The sequence below is a fragment of the Parus major genome, chromosome 18 (genome assembly GCF_001522545.3).
Source record: "Parus major isolate Abel chromosome 18, Parus_major1.1, whole genome shotgun sequence".
NCBI lineage: Eukaryota > Metazoa > Chordata > Aves > Passeriformes > Paridae > Parus > Parus major.
Genome location: NC_031786.1, coordinates 8,108,856 through 8,126,935, shown reverse-complemented (window position 1 = coordinate 8,126,935; position 18,080 = coordinate 8,108,856). Strand labels below are relative to the sequence as shown.

The 18,080-nt window shown below is 51.8% G+C and overlaps 1 protein-coding gene across 2 annotated transcripts in view; it reads left to right on the top strand.

Annotated features, from left to right (window-relative positions):
* Positions 1–11: 11 nt before the first annotated feature.
* The window catches only part of SEPTIN9 (septin 9), a 136,052-nt gene continuing 117,983 nt past the window's right edge, over positions 12–18,080 (top strand). Inside the window, exon 1 of one of the 2 annotated variants that reach the window (XM_015645942.3) lies at positions 12–140. In XM_015645942.3, coding sequence (XP_015501428.1) covers positions 119–140 — 22 coding nt within the window. In that variant the 5' untranslated portion in view covers positions 12–118. The remainder of the gene's footprint in view (positions 141–18,080) is intronic. The other variant, XM_015645946.3, reaches the window with a different exon arrangement.

Sequence of the window (18,080 nt, the reverse complement as noted above, 5' to 3'; positions counted from 1 at the left end):
GGATGCGGTGGCACCGTGCGCGTCCCCTCCCCAGCTCTGCCTACAAAAGGATCGCGGCACCCCCGGCACCGCGCACCCCACCCGGCCTCGCCCCTGCTCCCATGCCCGGACAGACGGCATGAAGAAATCCTCGTATTCAGGTGAGCCTCCCTGTCCTCTCGCCTCTCCCTTTGTGTGTCTCCTGGGAAAAGGAAAATGTTTAAACCCCCCCCAAGCGCGACGTGCACAATCCCTCCTGGCCGTGAGCGCTCTGCGGAGGAGCCAGCAGCTGTTTCACTGTGTATAAACAAGTGGGAAAGCTTAAAAAGCAAAGCAAAGGCAGCGAGGCAGCTTGTTCCAGGCAGAGCCCGGCAGTGGGGGCACGGATTTGGCTATCAGGAGGCTCCTGTGGCAGCCCGGGCTCGGAGCCAGCGCCCGGTGACCTCGGACAGCGCTGTGTGTGTGACCCTGGCTGCCCTTGGGGCCACGGGCACTTCCAGACGGGTGTAACAGATGGCATCTCCTCATGCCGGGGTCTGTGCTCTCCCTGCTCCCCCGCCCGGCTGTGCCCTGTGGGGTGAGGGCGTTGTGCCCTCTGCTCCTTCCTCCCCGGCTGGCACAGGGTGCCACCATGCCTGGTGTGGTTCCTCTGAATTCCCGGTGGAATCCTGCCCTGGGAAGTGCCTGGTGCACCACGGAGCGGACAGCTCTCCTCTGAGAGGTGCCCTGCTCACCCCGTGAAGCTCATGTGCCTCTGGCAGCTCCTCCAGCTGCTGGACTTTGCTCTGCAGCTGATTTCTGCTCCAGGCACCAGCCTCTGGCTCCGTGCTCTGCGAGCCAAGTTCTGCCCTGGCCACTGTGGGGACGAGGTGTCACCATGCCAGCATCCCCCCAGTGCCCCGAGCCACGGGACTGGCCACCCCTCAGGGGTGCTGGTGGCACATCATTGCCACAGGACTCTGCCTGAGCTCATGAGCCACAGGAGCTGCGGGTTTGGCTTCACTCAAAAAAATCCACTCTGTGATGCTGCTGCCTGTTTATGGTTAAAATTAATTAGCAACGTTTCTCTCTTGCACATTTTTCTTCTCTCATTAGAGTTGCTAAATGGGCTGCCGGGAGGGTTTATTAGGGCTTGTGTGCCGGGAACCTGAGACAGTCTGAGTGTGATGATTAGCACGTTGTAATGGATTAAATTGGGTATTAATGGTTGTGCAGTCTGTGTAGGGAAACCCGTTATTTGTTGTGGCCTCCTGAGGTGGTTGGAGCAGGGAGGAGCAGTGCAAGGAGAGGTCTGGATACAGCTGGCTGTCACACAGGAAAGCTGCTGTGACCTGCTGTTGTGACTCCTCTCAGATCAGACCCAGGGTCCTTGGCTGCTTTGCCTCTTTGGGGTGGGCTGTGCTGGAGTGGAGCTGGGGCACTGCAAAGCCCCTGAGGTGTCTCTGGCTGGTGCCAAACCCTCCCACACTTGGAGGGACAGCTGAGCTGGCATCTGGGCAGTGCCTTTGTTTCAGAGGGGCTGTGGCTGCATTTTGGAAACCTTTGGAGATTTCCCTGGTGCAGCTATCTGAACAAAAAGAACAGAAATGCCGTGTCCAGAATGCACTGCTGGGAAGCAACAGGACAGCTGCACTCCTTACAAACACCTCACACCCTGCAAAGAGCACAGACAGCACTGCTGAGCTGCCCTGGGGTGCAAAGGCGTTGCTTTGGGCGCTGCACCCAGCAAATCTCCCCGAATTGTTGGGCAGAAGGTGGGTGAAGGTGGAGGAATCACCACTGGAGAGGCCACCTTGGAGAGCTGCCAGCCCTCCGTGGCTGGTGTGTTCACAGATCAGGGCACAGCAGTGGTCACTCCCTTTGGGGGGTTTCACTGGGAATCCAGATTGCTTGTGCAGACACAGATGTGCAGGGTGCTGCAGAGCCTCTGGGCTCCCTGCTGTCTGTCAGGAGCTGCTGATGTGACCAAGTGACTTCTCAGCTGATGCTGACGGCCCCTGGCAGGCTGGAGATGTGGTGCCTGGTTGAGAAACCCCTGAAAATGATGGCAAAGGAAAAGAAATGAACGTCTAAACTCTTTTTGAGGCAAGGTACTTGTTTTGCCTGGCCTGATTTGTCCCTCTCTGGCATATTTTGGATCTCTTTTGTGGCCTGGATCCCCCTGAACCCAGCTGGAGTATCTTGCTTGGCTTCCCAGGGCTGCAGCTCCAGCTCCATCCTCCTCCATGGGTGCAGCAGTGCTCTCCTGTTTTTGGACTGTTCCTTGCCCCAGGCAAGATTTACCTGCCCTAAAGCACTTCCAGGGCGATCCCAACCCATCTGCTGCGACTTCTGAGCACGCACCACGTAGGTGGAGTCGGGATGAGGAGTTTACCTTGGGGTGCCTCACCTCTCAGGAGCAGAGAGGCTCAGTGAGACCTTTGTGCTGTAGCCACGGGCACGTGTGGCTCATCCCGGCGCTGCTTTTGTTCCTGGAACTCCTGGCAGCAGCAGCAGGAGGAGGGGAGAGCGTGGAACAGGGATTTTACACAGCAATAATTTTACTGAAGCCAGCTCTTACATGTGTGCCTTGGGGATGTCTGTTATTTCAGTTGCTGAAGGCAAACTTGCCCTGGAATACTGCTTTTTAAGGGCTTTTTTCAATTCTCACTTTCCATTACTCAAGCCCAATTGCATCGCCAAAGAGGCAATAGACAGGATTTGTGATAAATGATATGATGATTTATAGGTATTTTCAAGGATGGTGCGAGTGGTTTTGGCCAAGAATGGTTTCAGAGCTGCTGGCACTCACTAAAATAAGGATCACCAGAATTACAGTGCCTCCAGAATTATTCACAGTGGTTATGTGTCACCCACCCTTACCTGAACTGCAGACTCCTAATTTATTGCTCAGGCACTTAGGGAGAAATAACTCTTCATATATGAGCTAAAGCTGTAGGAAAAATTACAGGAATAACAGCAAGAGCTGTGTTTCCCTCACTGAATGAGGATTTTCCCATATTGTGACTTGTAAAATGATTCCCTATAAAACATGGGAAATAGAATATAAGTCAAATTGGATTTGCTAGTGCTGTCTAGAGAATTTGTGGCTGTCTCATCCCTGGAAAGTGCCCAAGCCAGGTTGGATGGGGCTCTGAGTAACCTGGTCTTGGGGAAGGCATCCCATGACAAGGGCTGGAATGAGACAATCTCGAAGTTCCACTTCAACCCAGACTGTTCTGTGGTCCCATGTCAGCTGGGAAGCTTTGGGGAAACAGCTCTGATTGTTGGTTTGTAGTGGGTTAGGGTTAGCTCAGCCCCAAGGTGTCCTTGGAGCTCCTGCAGATGTTCTGCACCTCTGGATCTGAGCTGAGGTCAAGGTGTGGGGGGTTGTGCCCCACCAAAGGGCTCTGGTTTGTGCTGCAGTACATCCAGGGGGGGAAGAGAGGCACGGGAGCTCTTTTTGGGCTGGGCAGGAGCTGTGGCAGCACAGGGACTCGTGCCACAGCGAGTCCTCATCCAGCACAGCGAGCAGCAGTGCAGGGGCTTGGCCCCCTCCAAATAATCCTCAAAGGCTGTGACTGGCCAAGCTCTGTCTGCTGGAGGGGTCCCCATCCATAGCTGGTCTGAAAAAGGCTGGAAAAACCGAGATTGGGTCTTTTTCAGGCTGATACTGCGAGAGAGAGACCCGGTGTGAATCTCTGAAAGGTTTTTAACCTCCCTGCCATAAAAGCTGCTGGGTGGGGCAGGGATGACCCGGTGTGTGCAGAGCCCATTGTTTGCTCCTGAACCTGACCCCATCTCCTGTCACTGCACTGGCACCCTCGGTGTCAGAGCTGGGGAAAAATGAAAAGAGTTGTTCAGACCTGATTATTTTCGTAGTTTTTTTCTCTAGTTCGCTGGCCAAACTGCAATATCAAAGAAAAAATACTGCTCGGATCCAACAAAAACATTCATTTAATTTTAGATTGTCATTCGCAACAGAAATTCAAAATAGTTTGTTTTGAAATCCACTTTAAAAAAAAAAGCAAGCCATTGTTTTTCAGCTCAAGCTCTCAGCTAGCTCTTACTCCCCAAAACTTGCATTGCTGGGCCAGTGAGAGTGAGGGGGGAAAAGGGAAAAAAAGGGTGAGGAGAAAGTTTTGGAGCCTGGGAGCAGAGGGAAGGGAAAGGATGTTGGTGCTGGCAATGCCATCCTGGAGTGTGATTCCCCAGTCCCCCAGCTGAGGCTGTGGAGGCTGTTCTTGCTGTGGGGTTGTGTTGCTGTTGTGTTACCTGGTGTTGCTGAAACAGCAGGAAGGAAAACACCAAGGATTACAAAATGCACTTGTTTTTGATATTCCCAGAACAGCAGGAGGCTCTGCACAGACAAAGGGCTTTGCATTATTTTCAGGATGCTGAGAGCTCTGCAGGTTGGCTGGGTCAGCTGCCAGGAATGATCTGCATCATTCACATCCACGTGAAAGCTGGTAGCTACCAAACATCCACGGCTCCTCGTCCTTGCCTTAAGCCCCAAAACAAACAAAACATTGTTCCTGCATGGCAAACCTTTGCTCTTTTTAGGACAGACACATCTCCAACCTGTCTGTATCCATCTCTCACACTTTTGAACCAGTGAGGAGCAGCCGTGGTGCCTGCTTACATTCACACATTTCTCTGGTGGGTTTTCATCCCCAACCCCCCCAAACAGTAAATAAATGAATTATTTACTGTTTTTAACCACTTGATCTGTCACACCATGCTGTTCCCTGCTCTGCCACTTCCCCATTGCTGCACACATGTGGGACAGTGGCTTTTGATGTTCCCACTGGCTTCCCTGGGAGTGTTTGAGCTGTAACAACATTCAGAGATGCTCAGAGAGAGCAGCTGCCTTTGTGCACAGTGCTGGGGGGCCAAGGAAAAGCAGGAGCTCCCTTTCCACCCCACATCCCTGAATTTCTCCATGATTGGTGGGTGGCAGAGGAAAAGGCATAAGAATAAGTGCTGCTCCCAAACCAACACTGTGAGCAAGAGGCAGCATTGCCCAGGTCTGCACTGTGTAGTTAACACCTAAAACAATTCTCCTGATTGCTTTTAAAAAGAAAAAGTCGTATTTTTTAGAGAATTCCATTTCTAATACGCCTGTCCTCTCCTGTGGTAGCAAAGCCTGTAATTTTCTTGAGTGTTTCAGATTGTTGTAACCTCTGTTGGATGAAAGCACCTTGATCCCTGGACAGACTGTTCTCTGCTGCCTTCAGGGCCTCACACTCGGTTTCTGTGGCTTAGCAGATATGGAGAGCTGTTGATGGCACTTGGCATCAGTCCTGGCAAACCTTGCTCAGCTCTTCCTTGCTGCAGAACCAGAGGTGGGGGCCGTGAGAAGTCCAATCAAAAGGCACAATTGTTTTATTTTATTCCTGTGCTGACAGAATACATTGCCATGGGTGTAAATGCAATGTGCCATCACATGTTTCTGATGGCTCTGGATGATTGATGGAACCTTGTTATGAAAAACCCTCCTGTGGCAGCGTCGTGCTGTGCTGGGGTGGCCAGATCGGGGGGTGTGGAGGGTTTGGTTGGGTGTTCTGCTGTTTCCAGGCTTGGTGGAGTGTGTGGGCAGGGGTAGAGCTTTGCTCCAGGTAGAAAAAACATCCCAACATCTGTTAGAAAACAGTTTGGAGAAGCGAGGAAATTCCGCCTGTGGAGAAAGACAAATAACAAACCACAACACAATTTGCAGAACATAATGAAAGGTCTTGTGGGGCCCACTGGGGTGATTTCTGCTTCCCCAAAACACCCATCCTCTTCCCACCTGCAAGACCACCTGGTGGCCACCTGGGCTGAGCAGGGAGAAGCGGAGGCACGTGGAAGAGGGAGATGCTGACAGCGAGCCGCGTGCTTTGCTGAGGCCAAAGATGAGGGGTGTCCTGGGGTTTGCTGCACAAGGTGTGATCCAAATCCAAGGAAAGGTCTGTGGAAGAGGAGAGGGCTTTGTACTGCAGGGATTTGTGAGGATTTAACCTGTGGGACAGATGTGTGAGGCCAGAGAGCTCACAAAAAGCAGGCAGAGGTGACCTGCAGGGGACAGCCGTCCCTTGGGGTGACACAGCCAGTGTGTTTAACACCCCACCAGGGAGTTCCCCTTGCTGCCAGGTCCTGGCACCCTCAGGAAAAGTGGCTGTGCTTGTGCAGCTCCCAGTGGGATCCCAGGAGCAGTGCTGAGGTGGCAGAGGCAGCACAGGCACCGGTGACTCAGCCTGTTCCCACAGTGGCCCCAGTGACTGACTGGTGACAGGGACAGCCCAAGGCACCCTCCAAAGTCTGTGTTCCAGGGGGGGACTCACAGCTGCCTGGGGAGCTGCTTCCTGCTGTGTCACTGCTCAGGTGAGCCTGTCTCGGGGCTCAGAGGGATTCAGGTGTCTCTAAAGCATCCCTGGGGGATGGCACCAGAGCCTGGGAAAGGGAGGTGTCTGTCAAGTGCTGTGACACTGTGAGAATTGCTGGCTGTGCTGGGCACCAAGGGGCTCCTTGGGAAGTTCTTGCCTGAGTTTCAACACTGATCACTGCACGTTCTGAAGCACAATATCAGTTTTTTCCATGAACTTCTCATTTCAGTGAGAAATCTGATGGCCAGAGCAAGTCACTGTCCCCTCCATTTCCCTCAAACACTGTGCTGCCTTCATTGCTCCCGGTCAAGCAGATGGAAGTTAAACTGGAGGGATGATTGCAAGTTGGAACTAGCAGCCAAAGGGTTTTTTTCCTTCCCTTTGTCCATGCCAGATGAGTATTATTTACAGGAAACACTTTGTACAGCTTTGAGATTTGTTTAGAGAAGGAGTGTAGGGGAGGAGACAGCTAAAGGCAGAATGGAAATTAAAAAGGTCACAGTAATGCTCAAGAAAATCCATAATTTCCTGGAGTGGGAGTGTTGCTATTCTGGGGACTGAGGGAACAGTGGAGCTTGGGCTCTGGCTCCCGGGGGAGAGCGTGCTGGGGATGAGCTGGCTCCCTTTGGGATGAGCTTGGCCTCATGGGGCCCAGCCCAGAGCAGCTGCTGGGGACAGAGGGTCCCTGACACCGCCTTGTTCCCTCAGCTCATCCACAGTCACGTCCCAAATGTGGTGTCTGTGCCAGGGAACCTCAGAACGCTCAGGAACAGCCCCCAAGGGCACGCTGGCTTTGGTTATCCAGGGAAATGGGGATTGCCTACAGCTCTGTGTGGTGGGGAGAAGAAACAAAGCAGCCAGGGTGAGATTCCCTCAGCCTCTGTGAGTGTGGGGTGACTCAGTGCTCTGGGTGCCGGGGCACGTATGGGGAGAGAACAGCACATCTTGGGGCAGGACAAGTCAGAGCTTGCACAGGACAGCTCAGAGAGGTGGCAGGGGGCTGGTGCAGGGACTCAGGGAGGCTGGAGGCTCTGTTTTGCCTGCAGGAAAGGCTGCAAGTGTCACCCACCCTGGCTGGTGGGAGCCCCCAGCCTGCCCAGGTCTGTGATGGAGCCACCAGCACCCTAGAAAGGCTTTTCTCTCTGCATTTTCAACTTCCATCATTCTCCCAAAATTACTTTTAATTAACTTTTAAACTTAAAAGTAAAATCTAGGTACATTTTAATGGGTAGGAATGAAGATGGAACATAATTCTTTGCCAGTGTGGAATTTAATTTGAAGCATTGAGGTTGATGATGTCGCCAGTCCAAGCCCAATTCTGCTCGTCCTCTTTGCTTTGGGGAAGGTTTTCAAGCTCACTGATTTTCAGTGTTCTGGTGATAGAAGTCACATGTGCTGCAGTGTCCTTATCTGAGGTCAGTTGCTAGAAACTGAAATCCTTAAATCTGGACCTCTGTCATGTATTCTTGCAGCCCTCTCTGCCACATGAAGGGCTTTTTCCCCTCTGGTGTCCTGCCTTCACGTGCTTTAGAGCATGTTTTATAAAATCAGTTATACTGCTGAGAAAAGTGAGTTTGAGTTGTGCCCAAACTATCCAAGAACCACCATGGGGTTCCAACTGCTTGGTTTTTTTTAATTTATTTTTTTTTTAGCAGGTAGAGCTATGACTCTCAGAGCTGCTGAGTATCTACAACCTGAAGGACTGCCATTACTTCAGCTAATTACCCTTTGACATTAATTTCCATTCAGCTCCATCTGCATCTGTGAATGCTTTCCCAAATTGCTGTTCTGACAAGTGAGATGCCCCAGTTGTGGAGCCCCACATCTGAGGGCTCGGGAAGGCTCTCGGTGCTGTGGCTTGTTGGGGATGTCATGGCTTGGGTGGTCTCCTCATCCTGCTTGGCAGCTGCAGCAAGAGGCTGTGAGTTATTTCCCGTGGTGGGTTTTTGTCAGATAAACCTCCCAGCAGTGATGTGAAACGCTCTGACAGCTGATTCCTGCAGTTAGCGTCGGGAGCAACGAGTTAATCCGGGCAAGGATGAGCTCAGCCCTGGAGAGCTTGATCCATCTGTGGAGGTTTCAGACCTTCCTCTGCTGTGCCTGGTCCTTCATGGGCCAGCCACTCTCCAGGAAGTCATCATCATGCATGGGTGTTTTAAAATACATCTCTTTTAAATTGCATGTGGAGGGGAGGAGGGTGGCTGTGGCTGTGCTCTGTGTGTTTGGCTTTGTTTCTAGAGATCATTGTGGGAAAAGCAAGAGCCCTGTGCTTGAGCCCTGATGTGGAGGGAATAGTGAAACAAGGTTTCATAACGTGTGTGAATTAATGTTCAGCTCTAACTGAGCCTTTCATCTCCTCTGGGCCCTGAATACAAGTATGGGAATGGGTACGAGGCAGAAAAGGCTCCCATGTCGATGTGCTGGGTGCTGATTATTGCAGGGTTTTGCATTAAACACCTGTATAGACTTCTCCTCTTCCCTGGTGGATGATTTTTGGGCTGCTGTTAGCAGAGGTTGCAGCACAGGAGAAGGATCTGGAAGATGGGTACAGGGCACAGTCACACAGCTCCTGCTGAGCCAGGAGCAAACCCTCACCTTAGTCCTGGGTAAGAATAAGCAGTGTCCTCCTTGCTAGCCCTGTGGCAGGATTTCTGTGTCCTGGGCCCCTCCAAGAGATGGACAGGCTGCTCTGGGGAGGCACACAGGGCTGAGAAGTGTTTCCCACAGCTCAGGTGTACACAGGAGCATGGGTCAGTGGGTGGGAAAGGACAAGGGACTTGCACAGGACAGCCCAGGGAGGTGGCAGGGGGTTGTTGCAGGGACTCAAGGAGGCTGGAGGCTCTGTTTTGCCTGCATTAATGGCTGCAGAAAGCATCACCCACCCTGGCTGGTGGGGAACCCCTGGCCTGCCCAGGTCTGTGCTGGCAGAGATGTCCCTGGGCATCCACGAGCTGTGGCTTCCCTCCTCCCTCCTCCTCCCCTCCTCGGGCTGCCTGGGGGCTGCCCAAACAGGCTCTGCTTCCCCAGGGCTGTTCACGCTCTCCTGCTTCCCATCTGGACATGACCTTGTTTGAAGTTCTGGGAGCACGGGGCTGCTGGGCTGGGTTTGTTTGCTCTTCCCTGTGAGCAAACACCCGGCACAGGCGGCACCTCCTTCCCTTCCGAGGGGCTCAGGGACCCCTGGCAGACCCTGGCTGGAGCACACAGCCTGCAGGAGCTCCAGCCCTGCTTGGGGCAGCGTGTGGGGCGTTCCCAGGAGGCTCCAGCCCCACAGAGAGGAGCTGGCTCAGGGCAAACAAACCCTTGGACCGGGACTGCTCTGCCTGGCACCTGCAGCCTCTCTGTCCCTGCTGGGGAGCAGGGCACAGCAGAAGGGGTTGGCAAAGGGAGCAGGGCACAGCAGAAGGGGTTGGCAAAGGGAGCAGTGCTGATGGAAAGCATCTCCTGGTCTCTTTTTCACCGTTCTGAGAGCCTGCTTCCCACCCTCACTCTGCAGTTGGTTCCATCCCATGTTTACAGGCACCTGCCTGGAGCACCTGTCACCCTCAGCTGCTCCTGCAGCTGGTGATGACACGGCCCACGTGGGATATGGATCTCTTATGGGAACCTTCCACAACCACTGCCTTGAGTCTGGTGTGTCAATGAGCCCTTTGTGCTGGTCCTTGCCTGGTCACACTGTGTCCTGTTCGAGTTTTTCACAGAATCTTAGGACTTGCTTAGTTGGGAATAACCCATCAGGATGGCTGAGTCCAACTCCTGGCCCTGCACAGGACACCCCAAGAGTCCCACCCTGTGCCCCAGAGCATTGTCCAAGTGCTCCTTGAGCTCAGACAGGCTCAGTGCTGTGACCACCCCTCTGGGGAGCCTGTTCCAGCTGCCCTCTGGGTGAAAAACTGCTCCTCATATCCAACCTACACCTCCCCTGACTCAGCTCCATCCTTTTCCTCGAGTCCTGTCACTGCTCACCAGAGTGAAGAGATTGGTACCTGCCCGTGGTGCCCCTCATGAGGATGTTAAAGACCACAGTGAAGTCTCCCCTCTGTCTCTTTGTATGGTTGTCCTTTTCCAGAATATTTGGATTAATTTGAATTCTAATAATCTCTTAACATTCCATCCTCCCTTGGGATCGCCATTATATTTAATAAACTCTCTTCCCATTTCTGGTGGTTAATGGATGGTGTATCCTCAGGTCAAAACACAGCTGGAAGGTCAGATTTTGGATTAAGAGCTGCCTTGACATAGCCCCTAAGAACACCCTGGAAGCATCCAAGCCCGGTTGCCTATAGATTATGGGCAAAATAGGACTATAAACCAAGTAGAGACCTCTGCTTTGGGGACTTAACAGCCTCCTCTGCTTTTCAAATCAGGTCATCATAATCTTTACAAGATTAAGCGCTGTTTCAGCTGGAGGGTTTTTTTTAATTTCACTTTCTCATGGAATAAACTGATGGTGACAGATGCCCAGGAGCCCTGGAGCCCTGTGCTTTGGAACTTAGGGAATGAACGGTGACAGTTCCCCTGGAGAGGGACATGGATGTCACCTTCTCATGGAGCAGGGGTGTGTGTGGCAGTGACCTTCTCTGTGCTTCTGTCACCTGGGCAGGGCCTGCAGAGGGGTTTTGGGCTCCTCCAGGGATCCACTCTGTGGACAGTTGTGGCCTTTTGCCCAGGGAACAGAGGAATGTGCTGTCTCATTCGAGTTGTGTGGCCAGCCTGGGGCAGCACCAGGTGCCCTGAGCCCTGCTCCTTGTCAGGTGACTGCAGAGGACCCAAGTGCTTCCCATTCTGGGTTCAGATATTGATGTTATTGAGGGAGTTAATGGCCAGTGTTACTGAGGACCTAGGCCTGGAAAACAAGGTGGAATTTAATTTTGCCTGAGTTGAGCCATCTCAAAGCATCTCTGAATCAGAGCTGGTCCCTGCAGCCTTTCTCCAGCAGATGATTCACCCAATCTTCCCCCTCCATCTGGGGCTGGAGGTGACCCAGTGCTGCAGAGCCCAGCTCCTGCTGCCTGTGGCTTCTAGGAGCTGGTGGGGTGAGGAGTCAAACCCTCTGGAGATCTCAGGTTATGATCCCATCCCTCCCTCAGGCACTAAAGCAGGTGGCTGCCAGCTTCCAGCCAGTGACAAGGCTGTGGTGGCTGCTTGCTGTGGCAGCAGGTTCCAAAAGCAGTGGCAGCAGCATCCCCCCTGCAGCTGGGGCTGCTGCCCCTGAGCTGCTCAGGGCTGGCTGAGGAGCAGCTGGGTCACACTAAGGACAGGCACTGTCACAAATCTGATGTCTCATACACAGCAAATATATCCAGTTTGTACCAGTGAATGTTCTCTGGCTCTGAGACTGCTCACAGAGAGGTGCTTCAGTGGAGAGGAAGAGGAGTGCCAACAGGAAGCTGGCTGAGACAACACAGAAACATTTTCTATGCGTGATCTCAGCCTCTGGAGATAAGGCTGGAATTCTGACACCCCCCAGAGCATCCTGCCTTGGCCCCATGTCAGTCCTGCAGCCCTGGACAGGGGAGGGAGGTTCCTGCCTGGGTGATGCTCCTGCCAGGGGTACAAAAGGTAGGTTTGGGCTGGAGGGATGTGGCAGTGCCATGGATCCCCTCTGGACAGGAGGAGTTGGAGTGCCCAGGCTGCAGAAGGTGCTGTTTGTGGAAGGTCAGCTCATGTGGTGAACTCTGACCGTGGTGTTGAGATCAGCACAAGTGACCTGAGCCTCCAGACAGGGAAATACCTCTCAGGTCTGGCTGGCAGCAGGCTGTGCATGGCCCAGGACAGGTTTCTCACTGTGAGGTTCATTCCTTAGGGCACAAGGTGCCTGTTCAGGAGCTCCACACTGTTGGAATCCCTGCTCAGCACAGCGCGGGGGCTCGGCAGTGCCGGGGTCAGAGCAGCGGGGTTTGGGTCACTCAGGAGGGGCAGAAATTGCCTTTTTTGTGGCAGGGATTTGCACAGTGGAGACTGAACATCTGGGCTGTGGGGGTGAGTGACTCGGGGGGGTTCTGGATGGAACCAGGGCTCTGTTACACGGAGCGTGCCGTGTTCCATGGACAATGCTGCCTTTCACCACACCCACAGAATGGGCTTTGTGCCTCCTTGTGTGAGCCCTCTTTCTCTCTGTAAAGGCTTCCTCAGAGGCTGCAGGCACTGCTCCATCACTTGGCATGGTTTTCACCTGTGCCAGGAGTGATTTCACTCTGCCTTTTGCCAGGGCTGGGCTGTTTGGTGGTGCCAGGTGCTTTGCTTTTCCCTTGCTGGCAGCTGGAGAAACCCATTAGAAGAAGGAGCTGGGACCACCTGGAACCTGGAGAGGGCTGTGTGTAATCATGGAGTAGCATCAAGAGATGGTTTTTATATCTGGGCTTTATTTAAATAAACCCATTCCTAATTTTCTTGCTGCTCTGCTCTAGAGGTAGTTGTTGGAGGAGAGCATGGCTTGGAAGAAAGGGAGGTGCTGGGTCTAGAATTATTCTATTCATAGAACCAAAAAATATTCTGAGATGGGACACATAAGGTTCATCAAGTCCAACTCCTGACCCTGAACAGGAGAGCCCCAAAATCCCATTCTGTGCCTGAGAGCTTTGTCCAAACACTTCTTGAACTCTGGCTGGGTTGAGGCTGTGACCACTGCCCTGGGGAGCCTGTTCACTGCCCACCACCCTCTGGATGAAAAACCTTTCCCAATATCCAGCCTAAGCCTCCCCTGGCACAGCTTTTTGCTGTTTCCTTGACTCCTTTTGTTGGTCACCAGAGGTAAAAGATCAGTTCCTGCCCCTTGTCCCTTACAAAGATTTTAAAGGACAACCCAATAGGATATTGGCACTTACATATTGATTCTACATCTTGTTTTTAAATGAACTTACTGCTTCTGTGCTGGGTATCTCTGATGGATTCCGGGGCACAGCATGGGCCATGGGGACTTGTGAGAACCTGGCCCTTCATTAAATGCCTTTTAATGGTTTATAGAGAGAGCCTGGGAAGCAAAAGGGGAGCACACAAGAGATTTAATCTTGGAGATGACTGGCTCCTCACAGACAGAGCTCTCTTTTCCAAGTCAGAAAGAGACAGCCCTGGTCCCAAAACCAGCTCCACGAGTGGCTTGAGTGTCTAAGTGCAGCATCTTGTAAGACCCAGATGGAATTATGCTGCAGTTTGTACAGACCCTTCTGCAAACTCCAGTGAAAGCTGATCTGCAGCATTAGGCACTCAAATATGTCCTAAGTTTGGCTCAAGTTCTCTTCCAGCTTCCCTGCTGCGGCCACTATTAAATATAATTGTAAGATACAAGGAAAAACACCAAAGAATGTTATTAGTTTATGAAACTGGGTTGCCTTGGCTACTTCTGAGGTAGAATTAATAGGAGAAAACCCTCAATTGCATGAGGCCAGGGCTTCATTGTCGTCTCAAATTGTAATTTCCCTTCTCCCCCGTTTAAGGACAGCGGACATTATCTCAGGAATCTATAGATAGTGTCTGAGTCATTCTTTAAAGTACAGCTAAGATGTAAAACCATTAAATAATATATCCCTGCAGCTCCTCTGACCAGGGGAAGTGTTTGACACCTCATTTTACAGGCGGGGAAGAGTATGTGGAGGAGGAAAATTACGTGCAGAGAGTCATGTTGGAGCCCTGATGGTGGCTGAGCAGTTCTGACTCCTCTGCTTGCAGCTGGCTTTGCCCCATGGCTGAGCTGCTCCTCCCTGCCCAGGGCAGGATCAGCCTCACAGGAGCAGAGAATGGGGATGTGGCTGGGCTTGGGGTCAAGGATAAAAGTGCATGTTTGATGTCCCAGGGGAGAAAATGCCATTCTGAGCTCAGTTTTTTTGTGTGGGGCTCTGCAGAGAGCTGGCTGCTGAACCACAGCTCCGAGCGTGGGCTTTCTGACTTCCAGGCACCTCTGTGCAGTATCAGAGTACCCCAGGGGCTGTGCAGACTCATCATTGTGTGAGCTGTGTGTATGTGGTGCTGAGAGTGTGTCCAGGCTGCTGCTGCACTGGGGCTGCTCAGGGGGAAGGACTCTGGTAGATTTTGCAGCCTGAAGGATATTTAGAATGTAAATATATATATCTATATCTGTGTGGGGAGAGAAGTCATTATCTGCTTGATCCTGATGCTCTTCCAAGGTTGCCTGTTCTTAATGGAGTGGCCAGACAGTTTGTGGATCTTGACCCTGAATATTCCTCTGAGTTTCTGGCTAGGAAGGGATTCAGTGGCCATGGGCCCTTGGCTGCTCCTTTGCCTGGTTCTGGTGCCTTCACCCAGATGAAGTTACCTGCCTGCAGTGGAACATCTCTCCCAGGGCAGAGGAAGGAAGAGAACATTTTCCAAACCTGAAATGAGAGTGGGACTCGCACCCAAGGAAAATCCCTGGCTGAGCTTTTCCCTTTGCAGCATCTGCAGGGTTAGACATTGCTGTCAAAGCTGATGGGGCTGGGTGTTCCAAGGTGTCCAGGTCTGCTCTGGGTGTTCTGTTTGCTCCAGGTCATGGCACCCCTCTGACAGGGACCCTGGTGGGTCACCCCATGGGTCACCCAGGCCCAGGAGAGCCCTTCACCCCTGCCCTTTGTCATCTGCTGCCTTCAGCCCCTGCGCTGCTGCCTCTCTGTTCTGGGCTCTTCCCCTTTGTACATCCCCACCCCTCTCTGGGAAAAATCAACATTTGCCTTGCAGGGCCTGGCAAACAGAAGGGGTCTGTATTCCATCCTGATGGCAGCCCCAGGCCTGCAGGGCTCCCATGATAAATCCAGTGGTGTTTGTTGCCAGGGGGACCCTCTGAAGCACAAGTTTGGGAGTTTTGTGTGTGTGTGAAACGAGCAGGGAAGCTGTGAGCAGTGACTGAGCAAAGGCTGGGGCTGAGAAAAAAAAATGTGATTGCATTGAGGTTATAAGAAGATGTCTAGAAATGGATTTAAAATCTAAGGATGACTTTTAAATTTTATTTTGTTTTTAATCTGAAGTTCCACGTTGCTGCCTGGTGTGCTAGAGCTGTATGTAGTGCTGGAGCAGAGCAGAGAGGCAGATTTGGGAAGTTTGCACCAGAACTTCTCCTGTGTGGCCACAGCCAGAGCATTGCAGGCCTGTGGGAGTGGGGAGCAGAGCTGTGGGGTGGCTCAGGAGTATTTGATCCATATGGAAATACCACACTGGCGTTTTAAAATTCCTTTCCTCTCCTTCCAATCTGCTCGTGGTTTTCTCCAGCTAATCCATGGCCATTGCCAGATGAACCTGAGGAAGTGAGGTGCAGTTGTGAGGCTGGAAGCTGTAAATGTTGGGGGCTTTTGGAAGGTGAAGGATGAGTGGTGATTATTTATTTTTCCTTTGTTTCCATAGTGCTCTGAGTGCTGAGCCTTGTCCACTTGGGCTCCTGGGGATTCTTACATTATTAATGTTAATTAACTAACATGTTTCTACCTTGCTGGAGCTCTTGTGGCAGCTGGTTAATGTAAGAGTTTGGTTATTAATGTAGGAGTTGTTTCCTTCTTTGAGCAAGGCAGCAGCTTGGGTGGGTTCAGGTGCCTTCCCTCCTTCCCCTCTCTGCTGGGATGCTGCAGGTTCTGCAGGAACAAATGGCACCAGGTCCAAGCTGCTCTTGCCATGATTTTACAAGCCCCAAACCCCCTCATTCAGTGAAAATGCCACGAGGCACCTGTTCACTGAGTTCCAGTTCTTAGGTCCTGCTTCTCTCCCTTGGATTTTGGCAGGTAAGGACTGTGGGCAAGTGAGTAGCGTGGTGAAGACAGGGAAAGTCTAGAGGGACAAGACCTCTCTGGAAATCTGGTTAGCACAGCAGTGGACTGAGGGGATTTTACAATTGACAGTGGTTACCAGCTCCATCCCCAACCTGCAGAGCTTCACAAGAGCAGTTTTCTATCCCCACATAAACCCTTTTCCCTCGCCTCCTGCTGCAAAGTAAAGAATCCCCTAAGCCAGGAGAGCTGACAACAGGTACAAAAGGGCTGTTTTTGCAGTCCCTTCCCATTTGTGTGGACACTGGTGGTGTGAATATTCATCTGCAGGAGTCATCTGCTCTGGTGACGTGGCACCTTCGCCTCTGCCCGGCCCAATTACTGGAACACTCCAACCAGAAGGATCACAGATGATGACTAACACACTTTTTTCACATGAAAAACTGCTTGTGCTAATTTATTTTTTTAGTGCTTTTATGATTGTCCAGCATATCTCTGAATGAGTATCAGCTGTGAGGAATTTGTGGTCAGTAAAGAGCAGATGATCACGAGGGGTGGTGAAACAATCTTATTATTTCTATGAAGTGAATATCTGAGGACTGAGTTTATCTTTGAATAAGCTTGTGGGGAAAAGGGAGAGTCTCTGTATTGTTTGAAGGCCATTTTAAGTTCCCAAACACTTGAGATCACTCCAATGTTTTAGTCTTGACACTGAGATTGAATGTCTCCAAGAAGCTAAGACTTGGCTCAAGCATGAGCTCGAATCCACGTTGACCAGATCAAAGTGTGTGCTTTGATAGAAGTGTGGGTTTTGAGGGTCAGCCATGGCAATTTTCTGGCCTTGAGCTTTATGGATGCAGCAATTGATTTCCTGAGAATTAGTGCAGTTTAATTTAACGGTTTGAATCAAAGCCTAAATTTGAGCCAAGGTTAAAGTGCTGTTTCCCTTGTCCCCCTCTAGCACCATGTAGTCCTACCTGGCACAGCCCTTTGCTTCTGCAGACCTCTGCTGGCCTTGGGAAGCCTTTCCAACACTGCAAAAATGGGGGCTTGAGTCTTGCTGCCTCTCATCATCAGCAGAAGCCTTTGGAACATTTTTTTAGTGTTTGAAAGCTTTTGGCACCTGCTGAAGTAGAGTGTTGTGGTAGGAATAGATGCATCTTGCTAATGCCAGCTTTCCTGTGGTTTCCTTGAGGGTGATTTGAGTTCTAGACGTGAATTCATGGCTTCGTGTGCTGGTGAGCCGGGTTCTGTGGCTCCAGCTCCCATGGGAGGGAAATTGGTGGTGTTTTAGGCTGCCTGTGCTCAGCCTTTGACCTGGACACAGCATCCAGGCTGTGCTGGGGAAGGCAGTGGAGCACTCCTGAGTCTGCAACCAGTGTCCCTTGGCCACAGCATCCCTCCATGCCAGCAGCATCCCTCCATCCCAGCAGCATCCCTCCATCCCTCCAGCATCCCTCCACCCCTCCAGCATCCCTCCACCCCTCCAGCATCCCTCCATCCCTCCAGCATCCCTCCATCCCAGCAACATCCCTCCATCCCAGCAGCATCCCGCCATCTCAGCATCATCCCTCCATCCTGGTGAAAGCTCTGCTGCCAGAGATATTTGATCCAGAATGAAACCATGCACTGGTTGAAGTTTTTTATTTTTCTAGTTGTGCTCAGCTTCTTTGTAAAGAGTTCCTGTTACACAGAATCTGGAAAAGTGTCTTTTATTCTTCAGTGCATGTTTCTGATTAGTACTGGAAATGAACATGAATTTTTCCCCCCTTTTTTTAACTGTATTCCTTTTGAGGTTAATGTTGCAAGTGGATTTCAAGCTAATGGAAGAGGAGCTGTAATTGTGTGGTTCACTGGACTCAGAGCAACAGAGATTCTTCTTCCTTTGCTGCTCTGCACAGCGATGTCCCTCCCTTGCAGTCTCTGTGTCCCCTGTGTCCCCTGTGTCCCCAGCTGTCTCCATGGCACCCTGGGCAGGCTGTGCCTCCACAGGTGATGTCCTGTGTCAGCATTACAGCTGTGCAGCTCAGCCTCCAGCAGCTGGGGCCCTGGGGAAGCCACGGAGGCAGTG